We start from the raw sequence: 17,672 nt of genomic DNA, 5'->3' as shown, positions 1-17,672 counted from the left end.
TTTGTGAATGTCCAGGCACCTGGCCTAATTCCAAGTATGTCATATGACAGCATGGTGAGGTGGTCCCTTGGTGTAAGAACAAACCTTCTACTAATAATTATCAAATAACAGATGGAATAAGTATCTTGTGATAATACCTTTTTTTATTGGACTAGCAGAATTTTGGAATGACAAGCTTTCGTGAGCTCTTCTCCCTTTCTCAAGTCTAAAACATTTCTCTTGACACCACTGGACTCATACGGCTACAACCTCTACTCTACTACTAATAATTATGGAATATTCTAGGAATAGAATCATAGGGCATTGAATCGCATGTTGTAATCGCCTTATTCCTGTGTTGATTCAGTAGTCAAGATAAATAGCCAATAAGAAAATGTGTATATACTAAAGACAAAGGCTTTCCACATAACGTAAAAATAATATTCACAAGGAATTTTGTTTGAAGCCAGCCTGGGAACTTTATAAGCTGAGCTTAACGCTCCATGGGAATTCAAGCTTGGGTATATCCACCTATGGTCCACCCTACCAGGCCTCTCAACCACAAGCTTTCAGCCTCTTTGTATGCAGTAGTTAACAGTCAGACATCATAGAACCACTTACCCTATTAGGGGGCAGTTAGCCATGTGTATACCCCTGCTATTTCAGGCAAATCAGTGTCAGAATATTGAGTCTCCTAGAATTACATATTTATCAACACTTTACAATCCCATCACACAAGCTTCCCAAAGGCGGACGTGCTACAGCCTGCCTCCTGCTGCTCATCGCCAACCACTGAGCCTCATCAGGCAAGTCAGTGGTAGGCTTAAACATGTCACTTGAAGAACAGACGTCGCTTCTGGTTGATCTATCGTCCTACACCTGTCCGGTCAGTGTGAAAGTAGTTGCTTCTAAGAAGCCCTTTAAGTAGTCTCGGTTCCTCCTCACTAGTACCCAATCAGGGAGCAGGTTAGCTTTACCCCGGCGCTATTCTCATTGCATCTTTGGATCATGCACCAGTGGCTTGTCTACAACCACAAATTTCTCTTATTTTTTGTGGTTCACGCACCTATTTAAGTTTAGTTTATGGACAGTTGGCATGCCCATTCACCATGCTTCTTTCGAAGAGCTTCTACTGTAATGATTAAATATTTACTAGATCCTCCAGGTGAATCTATACAAGGGAGACAGAAAAAAGATAAACTAAGAACACCTTCTCTCTTGGCAACCACTTCCTCTAGTGTCTGATCCCAGGGATTTGTTTGGCATCTAGACTTCATGTGGATCTCCAACCATACTAAAATGTAGTAAGGTGGGACAGTAGCATGGGATCCCTAAGGATTGTTCAAGCCATTAGGATCATAATGGGACTGCACGGGTTCATGGATTACAAGACTAGTCAGTGGTCGGTACAGGTTCCAAAGCTTTAAGCCTTTTCAGAGGTGAGATCAAACAAATCAACAGGACGGGTTCATAAATAGTAGACAAACCAAAGCAGTAGAGACAAAGAAGTTGGGAAACTATTAGAAATGCTACCAGTGATCTGTGTGTTCACAGACAATGGAAATATGGGTTTCAGCGGGGAATGGTAAATATGAGCACCATTAGAATAGCGATTACTTTTGGTTCTAAGTAAAGAGAAGTCCCCCACCCCTGTTGTAGCCCGTTTTCGCAGACCTGGACTAAGCTGTGACATTATATAAACGAGGTGACAGGGACGGCCTGGGTTACATGAAATAGTGTATTGTCGCTTCAAGACTTATTGTAAAATTCCAATTGACTACCATGCTGCTTTGTTAATATCTACCTATGTATCAGTATACATATACATTTAAATTGTTGATGTAAATAGATATACAACTATGGATCCATGGTTACTATATATTTGATAAGAGACAAATCGCACCCTGAATTGGGTTGATTTTCCATTTTGTTTAATTCTATGTTTATGAAGTGTATGACACAGACATTTACCCATATTTCGTACTGCCAACCTAATGAATGGTGAATGAATGTATTTTACAATACTACTATCTGATGTTTGCTTTAAGTGAGGATGTATCTGTAATATGGAAATACTTAAGGCGTTCATGACTGCTATTTTGCAACATTTACACTCATATACATGTCAGCCACTATTAATCATTCATCTTTTCTGCATTCACATGTATAATAAAGAAATAAACTTGAATGTGCATTGATGGAGTCATAATTAATTAATAATAATACCTAGGGTGGTATATGGGGGGATGGCTGGCCATTACAGATTTTTCCATATAGTAGACCTACTGTCTCCTCTAGAACCGAAAAACAGAAAGAAGTACAGGTATGAATTGGGTGAAACGAGGAATTGGTAAGGGAATTAATTAATTGATAATTATTGAAAGGGACAGTAAAGCCTGAAGACCAAAATAATAGTTCATTACCAAGAAGGATCTGTTGGAATCCAAATGTTACTTAATTATATCTATAATTAAAGACAATAACGGATTTACGCAATATACTTTATGCTCTGCTATTTCTTCTCAAATTGAAGAAGTCTTAAAGTAGTAGTTCCCCGGGCCAAGTTTTAGTTATCTTTATCTGACTTAAACCGCAGAAAGATCTAAAGTTGTCACTGTTGTTCAGATTGTCTGGATGTAGAAGATTGTGGCCGCAGTGAAAGACACTAAATGCATGAGGAATAAAGGAATTAGGTCAACGAATATAAAGGAAATATTTTAATATAAAAAGATTATTTAAATGCATGATTAAATAATTATAAACATGAACACACACATGCAAAAACCCTGTGTTTCAAATATCCATACAAATCACAAGGCACATATAGGAAAAAGACACGATTTGTAATGTTTCAAAGTTGGAATCTTTGGGTTTTCGTAAAATCTGGCTTGCTACAGACATTGCAGATAAGGGGATTTTAGTTCAACGACAGGAGTAGTCAGTCTGCCATACCAGCACTGGGCTCTAAGCCTCCTTCACCCATAAGCATGTTATTTTGGGGCAATAAATAATAGTTGTGTGATTCTGCTAGCGCAGGTGCTGGATCTCTATGTGATCAGGTGTATATGTGTGTTGCCTGGCTTGCAATGGGCACTCCAATTTATCCCTATGGTGTTGAGGACACTTGAGTTTCTCCGCACCAAACTCGCCAAACCATGTCTTTATAGACAGGGGCTCAGTCATACTGGAACAGGGAAAGAAAAACTACCCAAACCGCTGCCAAAGTAACTAACAATAATATCATTTACATTGGACCAAGGTTTCAGCACTTGGAACTGAAATGTAACGGATGCCCGATGAAGGTCTGACGTTAGTCTTTTTATGACTGATAAATCTGTTTATACATGTAGGCAGCTGGTGATTATTTAATATGTAATTAGTGTCTAATTAAAGGCTCGTTGGACGCTAGGTTGTATTAGCCCTGCACATTATTGCAGCTTTGATGGGACATGCTCTGTGTGTTAATTCTGTCTTTAGGTGCACTAGGCGCCTTTAATTAACTATTTGTGCTTTGGCTGTGATCAGGGCATTTGGTTGCTTCTCATTGTCTTGTCCAATCTATTACTTTTATTATTTTAACGTAACAGTCGTACGCTCTTTCAGTACTTTCTTTGTGTGATTTGGTAATTACAAGGTGTTGTTTCAGTAAAACAAAATATTATATGCGTCCTTTAGCATGTTAAGCAAATACCAGCCTTAGCACATTGGACATTTTATTCTATGGCAACAACCTATCAGTACCTACATTTGTGTCATGTGACTATAAAGTGTTGCATTTAGTTTAAAAAGATAATAATAATTTTCAGAACCATGTTATCTAACATGTTATTCACATAAGGCACCGTTCATACACGCATGGTTAGAGAACAGCTCACTTAAATATTCCCTGAAGTATATATAATTCTGATCATTAATTTAGATTTATTAAGTAATATTAACATATTCCACAGCGCTAAATATGGGGGGGGGATTAACAATGCAAATTATGTTTTCTGTTTGTATTTTGGCTGCTAAAACAATTTTTGTTACAAACCTCTCTACTTTCATGGCTTAATTATTAATGAATCCTACTAAGATCCTTTGGGAAGTATCAAATAGAAGAAAATAAACGTCAAAATCACGTTTACAGCATACAATTATGGGTACAATTGCATAATTTTAAACCTTCGGGTGAAATGATCAGAATTAGCATTATAAAGTGACGTTTTATTAAAGGGACACTCCGGCCATCATATCCGCGTTTATGGCAAACGCACGGGCATTGGGTGGGACGCGCAGAATCCAACAAGACCCCTGTGTTCCTTTTGATTTCAATGGGTGCAACAATGATTAGGAATGTACTTTGTAAGCACTTTCATATGCATTGATTGTGTTGGGGGCTCCCTTTGACCCTGGTGGTCCCAGTTAAAAAAAGAGCTCACAAACTATATCTTTATATATTTATCTTCTATATCTCAGCAAATACACTCACGATGATTATATTGTTGCAATATATTTGGCATCCCACCCCAAAAGATCACTGAAGCCACTGCCTTTATCAATAGTGCGTGCATTCATATTCTATCTGAAAGGTAAAATATCTAACGTATAAAAAGAGACAAGAATGCTTTATCTTTGAAGTTCAGTTTGCATTATACAAGTCTAGAATCCCTAAACTAAGACACACATTAACCTCGCCCGCACTAAAACTGTAATTGTATACACTTCAAACACCACATTTTGGGCTATTTGATGTGTTTCTTGTACTGTGGACATGATGGATATGATTCATTTTTTTCCCAAACAACTAAAAAAAAAAACCAAAACATTAAAAACATAAAATATTATATCTAAAATATACACGTTTCACAATTTCCAGGCACTCTTCATCATAAGTATAAAGTAGGCATCGCTGTCGATAGAAGCACTAACTCCAGAATAGTAATTCAGGAATTCATCTTTCGTAACCTGAAAAGAGAAATGTTAAAAAGACAGAGTTAATGTGGAAAGTTTTAGCCACACGCAGAGAAAGTTGGTGTAGAAGCCATGCCAATTCTGGCGTATAATCTGTACTATTCCGATGGCTACCCCTGATCCAAAACCCAAGAAGATGATAAGACAAACCACATGCATAATGACATCATAATAATGCAATTAAAGTTAAAGTTTTTAGCATATTAAAGGGGTACATCCACAAGCCATCAGAGTAAGAAAAGGGTTAGTGATTATTAAGCATGCCTTCAAACAATATCTGTAAAGAATAAAAAATGTTATTGTAATCTGAATTTTATATATAACTGTTATTCCTATGTTTTGCTCATGATAACAGAAACCCCCTTTGGGGTCAATATAAGTGTTTTTGCTTTTTACTTTACTGACGGGATGGTAGATAAGTGGAACAGCTTCCCATTAGAAGTGGTAGAGGCTAATACAGCGAGGGAATTTAAACATGCATGGGACAGGCATTAAGCAATACTGGATCTAAGACAAGATCAAAGGCTGATTAAGGTCTGAAAAATCAAGTCCAAATCAAGGGCCAAATGTTCTTCTTTGCCATAAATTATATGCATGTCCCAGACAAAGAAAACCATCGGGGGCATATTAAATATTGTAGCGTATGTGATTATTACGAGGAATGCATATACATTTTAGTTACAAAAAGACTCCAATGCATTATCGCACATGATCTTTTAAAGGTTTGTAAATATGCCCCTTACGTTTAACTTAATTTACTACCTGCGAGTTTGACAGTCTGGGAGAACGCAATACTCCACATAAGTAAATAGGTTAAAAGTTTACATGGAGCCTAAGAGGTGTGACCCCAAACGGTGAAAAAGCCAATGTTAAGCCCGGAACGTGTTCATCAGCTGTAAATGGGCAGCACAGCACCCGGGGGGGCCATCGCTTACACAACGTCCCACTGAAAGTTATTTCAAAAACAGATGTTACGTTCCATCGGAGTATGAGAATTAAAGACATATTCATTGTTAATTGTGAAGACGTTAGTAGGATTCGTTAGTGGTTATTTGTCTAATAAACAAAAATGTGCAAGTGTTATTGTTAGGTTAATTCCAAAAATGAAACGGAAGAAATGCAGGCAGATGGCAGGTGATGCTCGAGGCTTTCGGCAGCTGGGTAAATGGAGTTATTATTCTAGAGTTGATCTCAGAGCAGATGAATAAGTTATTAACAATATTCAAATGCTAATACAAAATGGTGAAATGGCGTTGGGGAATTCTACTCTTTCAAGATGTCTAAACAGGATCGTGGCAGATTAGTTATGTCCCCTGCTGTCTAAAACGGAACTTCTCGTCTCCTCATTCTCATCCATCACTGAACTATCCCTTACTGCGAGTAACTCGTCTCAGACATGCTGTATTGGCATTACCTTTTTTCATTCCTTTCTCCTTCATTCCTCTCATTCAGGCACTTCCTAAATCCTGACAAATTCACTTATATGAGACTTTTTTAAACCCTTTATTAGGCAAGATGTCACCAGGATGCTAATATATGTCCTAATCATTTGCTGACTTGACTACCATAAGACTCTCTAATCTGCAACCCCACTTCCCAACTGCAAACTATATTGCGTGCATCAGCCAGAACAACACTTTTTTGCTGGACTTGGACTGCCAATAGTCACCAATACTAGACCTACATCAATTCCCTTACATTTTAATACATCCCTCAGCTCCACTACCGAAATACATCTTCCTTTAACCTGCATCACATCTTCCCTCCCGCTTGTAAGATTTTAGTAGGGCTGCACTCTTTCCTAGCCTCTAATACTTAACCATGCCCTGAAAACATGCCTTTCGTAGTGAAGCCGGTCACTAATCCGTATGGCCCTCCACACCTTCTTGTCTACGCTTGCTTATAATATTGCATGGACAGCCCATTATACAGCGCAGTAAAACCTTATGGCCCAATATGAATAAAAGATAACAGGGCTTTGGATTTTGATTCTCATAACTGTATTACGTTGTAAATATTCAGATAATTTATTTTAGGTAATTACAGATAAACCTCCCAACGCGTTTTGCAATAAACATGTAAATTTACCAATCCTAAGCCACATGCTACCCCTTTTCTGTTTTACATTGAGGTTGTCAGGATAGTTGAAGCAATTATTGGTAGTTATTCTCGCCATATGGACTGAACACAATCCCGTGGGATGGATCTACTGTGGATCCAGTCTCCACGCTTTACCACTGGAGTTCTTTCTGGCTATCTCTTTTTAATGGTTGGCCCTCATCCCCAAAGCTGTTAGACTTGCTATGTCAGCAAACTATAAAGTGTTGAGAATTACATTTCCATCTATGTGTATCTCAATAAGTATTTGGGGCAATTGTGGGTGAAATCTGCCTGCATTTCATACATTTAATATCATATAACGTAAAAACAGCTTGCCGTATATATTAATTCCTACACTTAAAGTTTCCAGGCATTTTTCATCATGGTGATGAAGTAAACATCAGTATCAATGGATGCGCTCACGCCGGCATAGTAGTTAGTAAATTCCTCTGGTGTGACCTGTACGGTAAAGAGTAGAAGAGTGAACTTTGTGTGAATGCATGTGAATTCTACAGAAAAAACTACACGCTGGGGGGGAAAAAACTGTAGGAGAAAAATGTGTTAATCAACAATAATATGACAAAAGCAGGAAATAAATCACAATATTATTTAATGTCAGCCAAATGAATTAAAAAATAGCAGACTTTACATTAATAAACATTTTAGAAATACTTTATATTACTAATAATATTATGCACCATCAACTAATTTCTCTAAACAGTCTAACGACATTTTTCAGTTATAGCGTTCAGTTATTGTTATAGCGTATTTGTAGTTGTTTCATTTGTTTGTTTTTTTTAAAGTGCTGGTTTTTAATGGAAAACAAGGACATGTCTAGCTGGAACATAATTACAAAATGGTTTTCTAACCATCAATCATCCTTTTAAACTTAAACTTGGATTAGTGAACACAACATGCCATTGCAACACAGGAGTGATGGGAGTGATAAAGGGCCATTGGAACACAGGAGTGATGGGAGTGATAAAGGGCCATTGGAACACAGGAGTGATGGGAGTGATAAAGGGCCATTGGAACCCAGGAGTGATGGGAGTGATAAAGGGCCACTGGAACACAGGAGTGATGGGAGTGATAAAGGGCCATTGGAACACAGGAGTGATGGGAGTGATAAAGGGCCATTGGAACACAGGAGTGATGGGAGTGATAAAGGGCCATTGGAACACAGGAGTGATGGGAGTGATAAAGGGCCATTGGAACACAGGAGTGATGGGAGTGATAAAGGGCCATTGGAACACAGGAGTGATGGGAGTGATAAAGGGCCATTGGAACCCAGGAGTGATGGGAGTGATAAAGGGCCACTGGAACACAGGAGTGATGGGAGTGATAAAGGGCCATTGGAACACAGGAGTGATGGGAGTGATAAAGGGCCATTGGAACACAGGAGTGATGGGAGTGATAAAGGGCCATTGGAACACAGGAGTGATGGAAGTGATAAAGGGCCATTGGAACACAGGAGTGATGGGAGTGATAAAAGGCCTCTGTACGCCTATGAAGAGATTTCATTGAAAATCACCCGTTTCAAGCTGCAATAGTCATTTACAACATTAACCCCGTCTGCGCTGGGTTTCTGAGCCATTTCATGTTATTTTAATGGACATAGGTTGCTTTTTCTTTCAAAGCCAAGGGAATTTGCGCCTCCAAGTGCTTGAATGGTAGTGGATATTAATGCGTTCTACATACTTTTGGAATAATTCATATTGATAAGGTTTACTATATGATATGATACCTATATTGGTTCTTTTCCTAGGTAATTTAGTCCTACAATAAATAATACACACCCCAGATGAGCAGTTTTTCAGGGATTTTTATTTGATTTTTAGCTTCTGCTCCAATGTAAAATGTACTGAATGAATTTCACAGATGAATCACATACCTGACCATCCTTTTCGTAAGGAGAGTCGAAGTTATCAAGAAAACTCCTAAAAACTTGGTCTTCCGTCCACTCCCCGTTCTGATATTTTGGGTGGTATTTTGCGTTGTATACTCCGCGTAAGTCTTCGATCGTGACGACGCCGTCTCCACTTTTGTCCAGCTTCCTGAATGCCTGCATGATCATTTCTTTCCTTGCATTGGACATGGCCGGCTAGGACAAAAAGGATCCCATATCAATGACCAGTGCTGGAAGCTATTTAACTAGAATGTAACAAAGTCACGTTTTTTAATATGCATGTTACCCTAATACAGATAACAGGCACCGTGCGTCTTTCTACTATAGTGTGCATTAGTAATCATAGCATAAAGGCTCTGTGGTGTGCCTTTACATAGTAGCTAGATGTCTATGCAACGTGTGGAATGAGGAAAATGAAGACAACTCCAGGACATGACTTGAATTAGTTTTGGAAACTCTATGATGAGGAGTAGAGACTCCAGATGGTCACTCTAGGTACCTCTCATAAATCCCCCCCCCGCTGGCTGATTATAGGTATTAGGATTAGGAATGCCAGGCTGTAGAGCTATAGGGTTGTGTGATAAACTGCAGTGAGGATTAAAATGAGAAGAGTTTTTTTTTTTTTTTTTAAAAAAGATATTTAAAAAAATAGTTAACTTAAAAATTTTGGAAAATTACAATATGACATTAAAAATAAATATATAGACCCCAGTGATGTCACCATGACATCATAAGGGGAACTGTTGATAACAAGAGAGATTCAGTAGGTACATAAAAGGGATTTCCATTAGACTTGTGCATTCGTCTTCGGGCGAACATGAAAACGAACACGAAGAGTGCGAAGATGAAGACACACACCACGAAGATCTTCGTGATCGTCTTCGTCTTCGTCTACTAATCTCCCCGGTCCCTTCCCCTTCTAACTTACCTTATCTTCGCGGCAGTTCACGGAAGCGGAAATTCGCAGGTTCGCTGTCAGGGGTTACAGGGCAGTGTGAGTGAGCCTATTGGTCGCCAACAGGGACCTCCTCTGGCATCAACCAATTGGTTGATGCCAGAGGAAGACCCTGCAGGTGACCAGTAGGCTCACTCGCACGGCCTTTGTAACCCCTGACAGCGAACCTGCGAATTTCCGCTTCCGTTATCTAACGCAGCATCGAAGGGGTTAACGGGAGCGGAAATCCATAGGTTAAAGGGCCGTGCAAGCGACCAATAGGCTCACTCACACGGCCCCTTAAGGTGCAACAAGTGCACCAGGAGCCTAAAAGTCTGTACGAGCGACCAACAGAGTCGCTCGTACAGACTTTAAAAAGTTAACCTATAATGAAGCAACTTGTACGGCAGATCCCACTGGTCTCCCTGTTCTATCAGTTAAATGTCCGTACAAGCGACTTTATTGGTCGTTCGTACGGACATTTAACTGATAGAACAGGGAGACCAATGGCATCTGTCGGACAAGTTACGGCACCAGGAGCCTAAAAGTCTGTACAAGCGTCGCTCGTACAGACTTTTAAAACCCTAATGCAGCAACTTACCCGGCAGATCCCACTGGTCTCCCTGTTCTATCAGTTAATAAATGATAGAACAGGGAGACCAGCGGGATCTGACGGACAATTACGGCACCAGGAGTTTAACAGTCTGTATGAGCGACCCTATTGGTCGCCAGCAGGGGGCTCGTCTGCCATCAACCATTGGCAGACGAGCCCCCTGCTGACGACCAATAGAGTTGCTCATACGGACATTTAAACTCCTGGCGCCAGAGCTGCTGCGGTACTCGTTAACCCCGTATTAACCCCTTAGCCGGAAAAAAACAAAGAAAAAACAAACACGAAGAATGTCCACGAATATTCGCCCGAAGAGAAGACAGAAACAGGCGAATATTCGCACAATCCGAAGATATTTTTTTTTCCCGAAGACGAGCACGAAGACGAACACGAAGAGCCCCCTGGTGCCCAAGTCTAATTTCCATTATATAAAAAAAACTATATAGGTCAAGGGTGAACCTAAGTGTTAGTGGTGAGAGAGAGAGAGATGGGGTGGAGTGTGTGTGAATGTGTGTATGGTGTGTGAAGGCTCTGAAGAAATACTGTCCCCGGTGCAACCAAGCCTAGGCTCACACCTACTCCAAAACATAAAAACTATATGTAAATGGATTAGTATTATGCTTGGGTTGTCCCTGCATAAAGCATAATTCAACTTTTCAAGTAATCTCACCAAATGTATTATTTATTAGCCGTAGCCATCTCAAACAATAATAAAACGGACGTCTAAAAACAATGGGCAGAGACAAATGTGATGTTGCAAAAATAAAAAAGACCAGACTGGAATTAACTAAAAGGAAAAAAAATAAAACAACCTTTTTATTAAATAGAAGAGGGGCCATCAGGAAAACAATTTGTTATATAAAATATAGCGACTTACTCGTAACGTGACAAGGAATTCATCGAAATCTATTGTTCCACTTCCATCTTTGTCAAATTTGGAAAAAAGCTGCTGTGCTTCAGTTTTATCAATCATCACACCGTAATCATTTAGTCCTTTAACAAACTCTTTAAAATCAAGGGTTCTGCTGTTATCATCGTCCATAATCCGGAACACTCTGCAGGAAAAAAAACACACATGCACAGCTGGTTAGCAAAATTGTAGGTCAGTTCCTGTACTTGACACATTGTATAGTTACGCAATATTGCGTTTGAAGTACACATTCTGATTTTGCTTGACTTCCTTCTTAAAAACTGCTTGCGCAGGTAGAACACTGGAAGGGCCAGACGTCTGCCGGAAGACCAGGAGAAGAGATGTCTCACGAAGTATTATGTGGCTCGAATAAACGGGGATACAATGTAATTGTTTATTTTCTGTAAGTAATTCTCATTTGCTCCTATTGCCTATTGCCAAGATGGCCAGTTATTGCCAGCCACTCTGGAGCTCCTTGATTTCTTATTATCCTGTCACTTGAAGCCCATCTTAGATCATATGCTATTTCTTGCGGTGTTCTCTTGTGTTGCCTTTGGTCTTCGGTTTGTATTGTTTTCTGGTCTATGGCTTCTATATAAGGTTCCCCAGTTCTGACATTTATTCAGTCCAGCCAAGCCCTTGCATGTTCTACTCTGTATCGTGTGTACTGGACACTGCAGAACAGCTGAAAATAAACTTCATATTATTAAAGGCTGTGTATATGTTGAAATAGTATTTATGTAGCCATGTTGCACATTGGACTTGACATTTTCCACTTGGCTGTATTTGCACGGGACTGAAGAGTGTGAGAAAGAAGAATATGGTGGGTAAGCCTGGTGGAGGAGAGGCAAATAGAAGTGGCAGGATCCAGATAAGTGGATAAAGGGGAACGGAGGAGAGGATGGTATCAAGAAGTAGCATGATCAAGAGAGAGTGAAGGTGCGCAGAACAGAGACGACAGAGAGAATGAAATGGCAGGATGGAAAAGAAAGCTAACACTGGGCAGAAAAAGAAGATTAAATGCACATTATTATTAATTTGGATAATTCTGTTCATTGTCTCTGGGGCTTTTAGAGATGTGTGAGAAATATAATTTGTCAGACCATCATTAAATCTATATGTTTAGTAAAAACAGTCAAAAATCCACATGCCCTTTATGTGTATTATCCTACCTGCCCAAACCTTTGATGCCAGCTGAACCCCTGGAAAGGCATTGCAGACGCAGCTTCTCAATGGGATCTGTGCATGTAGCGAGATTCTTTTTTGCCTGCATGGCCATCTCTCGGTCATGCCTTGCGGTGCCTGCCATCTGGAAAAAGGAAAAAACCCAGGTTATTTAATAACAGAGTAAAAAAAATAATCTCTGAAATAATTATAATAAAAAAATAATAAATGAATTATTTCTGCCCATTAAGGGTTTCCTCCTCTGGAAGCTGGATCTGGCAGGGGGTGGATGAGGAGAGCAGGGCAGGACCCTGAAAGGTTAATTAGTTATGCAGAGCTTGCCACTAAGCCCACCTGCATCAAGCCAAAACAATCTAATAAATCAATGTAATTATGGAACCGCTATGTAGGTGGTCTAAGTGCCTTTAGTCTGACAGATCATTTATTAACCCACTAAGTCATTCCAGACACGCTTAAACGGACCGCCTAGATGTAAAAATAGTTGAATGGGTAAGGCAATGGTTGAGCGACAGGAGGCAGAAGGTGGTAGGTAATGGGGTATATTCACTAGTGGGGTACCTCATGGATCGGTATTGGGACCTGTACTTTTTAATATTTTATTGGTGATATTACAGAAGGTCTTGATGGTGTGATATGTCATTTTGCAGACGATACAAAGGTCCGCAACAGGGTAGACATTCTGGGTGGAACATGTCAAATGATAATGATTTAAATAAATTAGAAGAATGGTCAAGAGCGCGGCAGCGGCGGTTTAATACTAATAAATGTTAAGTAATGCACTAGGCAGAATGTAGCGTTGGAGATGCTGTTCTGTCAGCGACAACAGATGAGAGGGACTTAGGAGTCATTATTTCTGAGGACGTTAAAGTGAGCAGCAATGCAATAAAGCATCGGAAGAAAGCAGGCAGGGTGCTGGGATGTATAGCGAGAGGCGTTAGTAGCGGGAAGAGGGAGGAGGTTCTGCCGCTTTACAGATCTCTGGTCAGGCCTCACCTAGAATATTGGGGGCAGTTCTGGAGAACACACTGAGCGACTTGGAGAGAGTTCAGAAGGGAGCTACAAAAATTGAAAGTAGATTGCAGGATAAAAATGATCAGGAAAGACTGAGGGATCTCAATATGTCCGGCTTGGACGAAAGAAGATGGAGGGGAGATGTAATAGAAACATTAAAATACTTAGAGGGACCGAACAAAGTGCAGGAGAGACGGTTATTTCAAAGGAGGAGAAATGTTAGAAGAGGTCTTGATTCCGGGTGCATTTGGATCTGATATTTGGCATCCATGTACTCCCACATTTTCATGGGCAGTCTACCTTGCCAATAGATGGGAATCTATTAAAAAGTCACCCTCCTTGGTCACCCCTCAGCCCATAAGATGGACCTCAGTCTAGTTTAATAATAACATTCTGGGCATCCTCTCCATTATTTCCGCAAAACCAACATGAAATACAGCTCCACTGGTTCTTCCCAAGGCATTAATATTATTTATTTTAACCTCAACCAAAAGATGAACTGAGCTAAAGCCTGAATCACAAAACTCTAATCTGTAACGCAACTCTCGAAAGTACCAAGCGGGAAGTCTCCCGACCTTCTTATATCTTTAGATTTTATTGGTGTCGTGATAAGGAACCAGTTTTAGCTGAATAGAGATCTTTGTCTTGTTATGGAGGAATTACATAAATGGTGCATTTTTATCTTGGACGTCTGTCACTGATTAATCAAGGCCATTGTTACACATTATTTAGGAATGAGAACAATGACCACCCAAAGACCTGCGCTTGGGGTTATTGGGCCGACGGGGCACAGCGAGGCGCAGCATGGCATTCTCAGGAAGCAGAGGGTCATGTCTGGTGCAATGATATATATTCAAATGCCAAAGATATCTGTGATATCACACCCAGCAAATATTCCAAGCGCCTAAAGAAGAGGGACATCAGTAGAGGAAACTGGAACAGAGGCCTTTGGGTCCCCAGAAGAGATATTTGGCAGGTATACTGTACCTATAAGATGGGGAAATACACTAAGGTGTGTTGTGTAGCGATACTGTGTGGCCCCTGTGTTACTTCGGAAAGCTGGCTTCAATAACCTGGGACCTTCTGTTTTTAATGAGGCCCTGCAAGCCAGCAGATGGTGGCTGATGTCCAACAACAGCTGGATGTCTACAACCTTGATTTAATGCAGCACAAAGGAATCATCAGTCACCTTGGCTACCGGAAAATGTATCCAAGGATGGACCTTGGCCCGCGTCTGTTTTATCTCATATTGATGCAGCTGCGTAATGTAACCCTGGGCCCTACATTTATATTACCAGTCTATTTACACACCACGGTCAACTAATGAAATATGTGGGGATATTATATTTTGGCCACGGATACTGCGGTATTAGGGCATTTAGATTTTTTTTTTTAGAAGCTATAAGGCAGCTCTTAGTGTCTGCCGGTAACCCGGCTTGCGGTAACTTAGGTTCAACAGGTTTCTCAGCCACTGATTGGCTGCTTGAAGCAGCCAATCACTTGCAGGAAAGTGTTCCCATTGAAATCAAAGGGAAGAATGTACGCATCCACACCGGGGTCTAAACAGATCCCTACACACGGCGGTCACCAGAGCCGGAGGAGACTGGAGGTGAGTACATGACATGCCGAATGTATCTCCTGAGGGGCATTTAGCCGTGGGTGGGGGAAAGGGGTAAATACATTTCGGGTGATTCTGCACAATCACATGAAAAGGGAAGGCACAGCTGTCATATGCATTAAAGTTAATATATGATGGCTGGAGTGGCCCTTTAAAACACAGTGAGTATGGCTGGGCTACCTCCCCAGGCTGAAAGATCCCAGCCCTCCTAGGTCCCCAGATACTAAATTCTGGGGGTAAAAAACAGACCCCCACAAACCAAAGACATATTCTATTCTATGACAGATCGTCGCATCACGCCAAGTTCACGAGAAGCGCATGGGAACATGTTTTTAACATCACATTTGGCCATTGGTAGCCATACCCTGCCCTGGGCATAAGCCTTTGTTGGCTAATCAGTAGCCAGCTCATGAGATTAATTGTAGTCGTCTCTCTAACTCATTTTCCTGTTACATTTACTGAATTCCATAGTCACGGACACTACAATGATTATCTATTAACCGTAAATTCATGTTTTCTTCTAAAATAAGGAAATCCGTGAAGTAATATTTAATGAGACCATTCCTGCCTCTAGACTTTACAATAATAATTTAGCGAACTGTTGAAATAAATAATACTATGGAATATTTCGTACTTACATTCTTTGCTATACAACTGTCACGTCGAAAGCTTCGCTTCATTTGCTGTGGACAACAACCCTCATTATGCTGAGTCAACCACTGGCTGATTGTCATGGGAGTTGTAGCCCATAGCAACTGAAGTAACATGCATTTACTACTCAAATACATTAATGAATGGAACTTATTTGCCTATAAAAATCATTATATATAATTCTTGATCACTGCAATAAAAAGTAGTTCTGCAGCAATTAAGGAAGTTCAGTAAATATCGAGTAATTAATAATCAGTTATCGCGTTATTTATTAATTTCACCTCAGCGGATGGGGATGGGGATCCTCTTGAAGTAACCTGTACGGCTTCCACCTGAAACTATGGACGCAGCTCTCATTCAACAGGTATTACAGTGCCCGCCCTTATTTTCCCAACATTCTCCACAGTCATTGGTTAGTTAGAGGTAATAGTGGGAGCTGATTAGACTATTGCCTTGTCGGTCGAGTCGTGCCCTGCCTAGATCTGTTAGTTGAGCGTAGTTAGAGGTACACACACTGCGGTTGCTATGGGAACGGCTTCGGATAGACACACACAGGCAGAGCAGGAAGCTGCAACACAAGCTGAGGGCCAAAAAATAGTGTTCAAAATGAATATATTTCACAATAAATATATTTACTGTGTCAACTCAATCAAATGTTGGTACTGCTTAAATATGCATATGTGTGTATGTATATACTGTATGTCTATATATATATATATATACAGTAACCAATATTTGTATGAAAAGTGTCCCCAGACCTCTGTCCTCAGTTATTAACTGTCTGAGATAATGCCCCCCTGCACCTATTTGAAGCCTAAATTATTATTATTTATTGTTTTATATAGCGCCATCAAATTCCATAGCGCTGTACAAAGACACACTTAATTTCAAAAGTAACCTGGTTCTTTCATTTATATTCTTTTAATATCATGTAAAGTATCCAGTGTAGTCAACATTGTTATAAAATTCCCCTCTAAACAATTAATTATTGAATAGTGTCATAATAAATGTATTCATTGTATGGAATTTAAGAAAAAGGACATTTAAACATCAGATCTATTGATAGGCTTATCAATTATGGGCAAAGTGTGACATAAGATGACCCCAGGCGATCATATCCACATCCCCTCAGAATATTCTTTATTTAATTACAATAAGAAGCTTGGGTTATAGTTTAAGCAGCTTACGCTGTTGCCGGGGTTCTGGGTCACCCCGCGCTATTCTACATACCCTGACGTATAGAAGTAGAATCTCATGACGTTATTAAACTCGGGGGGGGGGGTTGAAATTATGTATGCAGAAAAAATTTCAGCCCCAAGAAGTTGGCATTTTGTATCACACACTTTTTCATAAACTCGTTGCTCTTCACCGTAGATAATGTGAAAACAATTCACCATCATGGCAGAATATAATGCTGTTATATCTTGCTTTATTACTTTTAGGGTAAATCAATATTTATTGGAAGTTTCAAAACTTTTTAGGGGTACAGAAAAAAAAAGTGGGGAAGGAAAAATAATACATGGGGAACACAGTCACCAATACAGTATTTACGAGGTAACAACAATAGGCAAACAGCCGCACAGTAGCATGTGAGAGCAACAAACAGCGGAGGTACAGCCGTTATATGTCAAACCAGTATGAATACGTGGTCGCAACCCATATGGGGAACAGGAAACACCAAGACAGCACTGGAAGGATCCCAGCGGTTGGCGTGTGGCGGCAAAATATAAAAGCATCCCAGTAGAGACATACAGGGAACTTGATGCATGGACAACGCCACAAATCCGTGACATGCACAGCAGGGCACAACAGTGG

At 40.1% G+C, this 17,672-nt stretch overlaps 1 protein-coding gene across 2 annotated transcripts; it reads right to left on the bottom strand.

Moving 5' to 3' along the window:
• Positions 1-4,597: 4,597 nt before the first annotated feature.
• On the bottom strand, positions 4,598-16,208 carry CAPSL (calcyphosine like). 2 transcript variants are annotated; one of them, XM_053457960.1, is made up of 6 exons: positions 16,139-16,208; positions 12,565-12,701; positions 11,360-11,537; positions 8,924-9,133; positions 7,388-7,491; positions 4,598-4,926 (listed from the first exon to the last, which is right to left on the bottom strand). In XM_053457960.1, exons 2-5 carry the CDS (start codon positions 12,699-12,701, stop codon positions 7,390-7,392), a joined length of 627 nt encoding a protein of 208 aa, XP_053313935.1. In that variant the 5' UTR covers positions 16,139-16,208; the 3' UTR covers positions 4,598-4,926; positions 7,388-7,389. The 2 variants fall into 2 exon arrangements, with proteins under 2 accessions (XP_053313935.1, XP_053313936.1); XM_053457961.1 differs by lacking the exon at positions 7,388-7,491 and having other exon boundaries at positions 4,599-4,926.
• Positions 16,209-17,672: the final 1,464 nt, after the last annotated feature.

Source organism: Spea bombifrons, chromosome 1 (genome assembly GCF_027358695.1).
Source record: "Spea bombifrons isolate aSpeBom1 chromosome 1, aSpeBom1.2.pri, whole genome shotgun sequence".
Classification (NCBI taxonomy): Eukaryota; Metazoa; Chordata; class Amphibia; order Anura; family Pelobatidae; genus Spea; species Spea bombifrons.
Note: the sequence above shows the minus strand (reverse complement) of the source record. Positions and strands in the feature narration are given on the sequence as shown.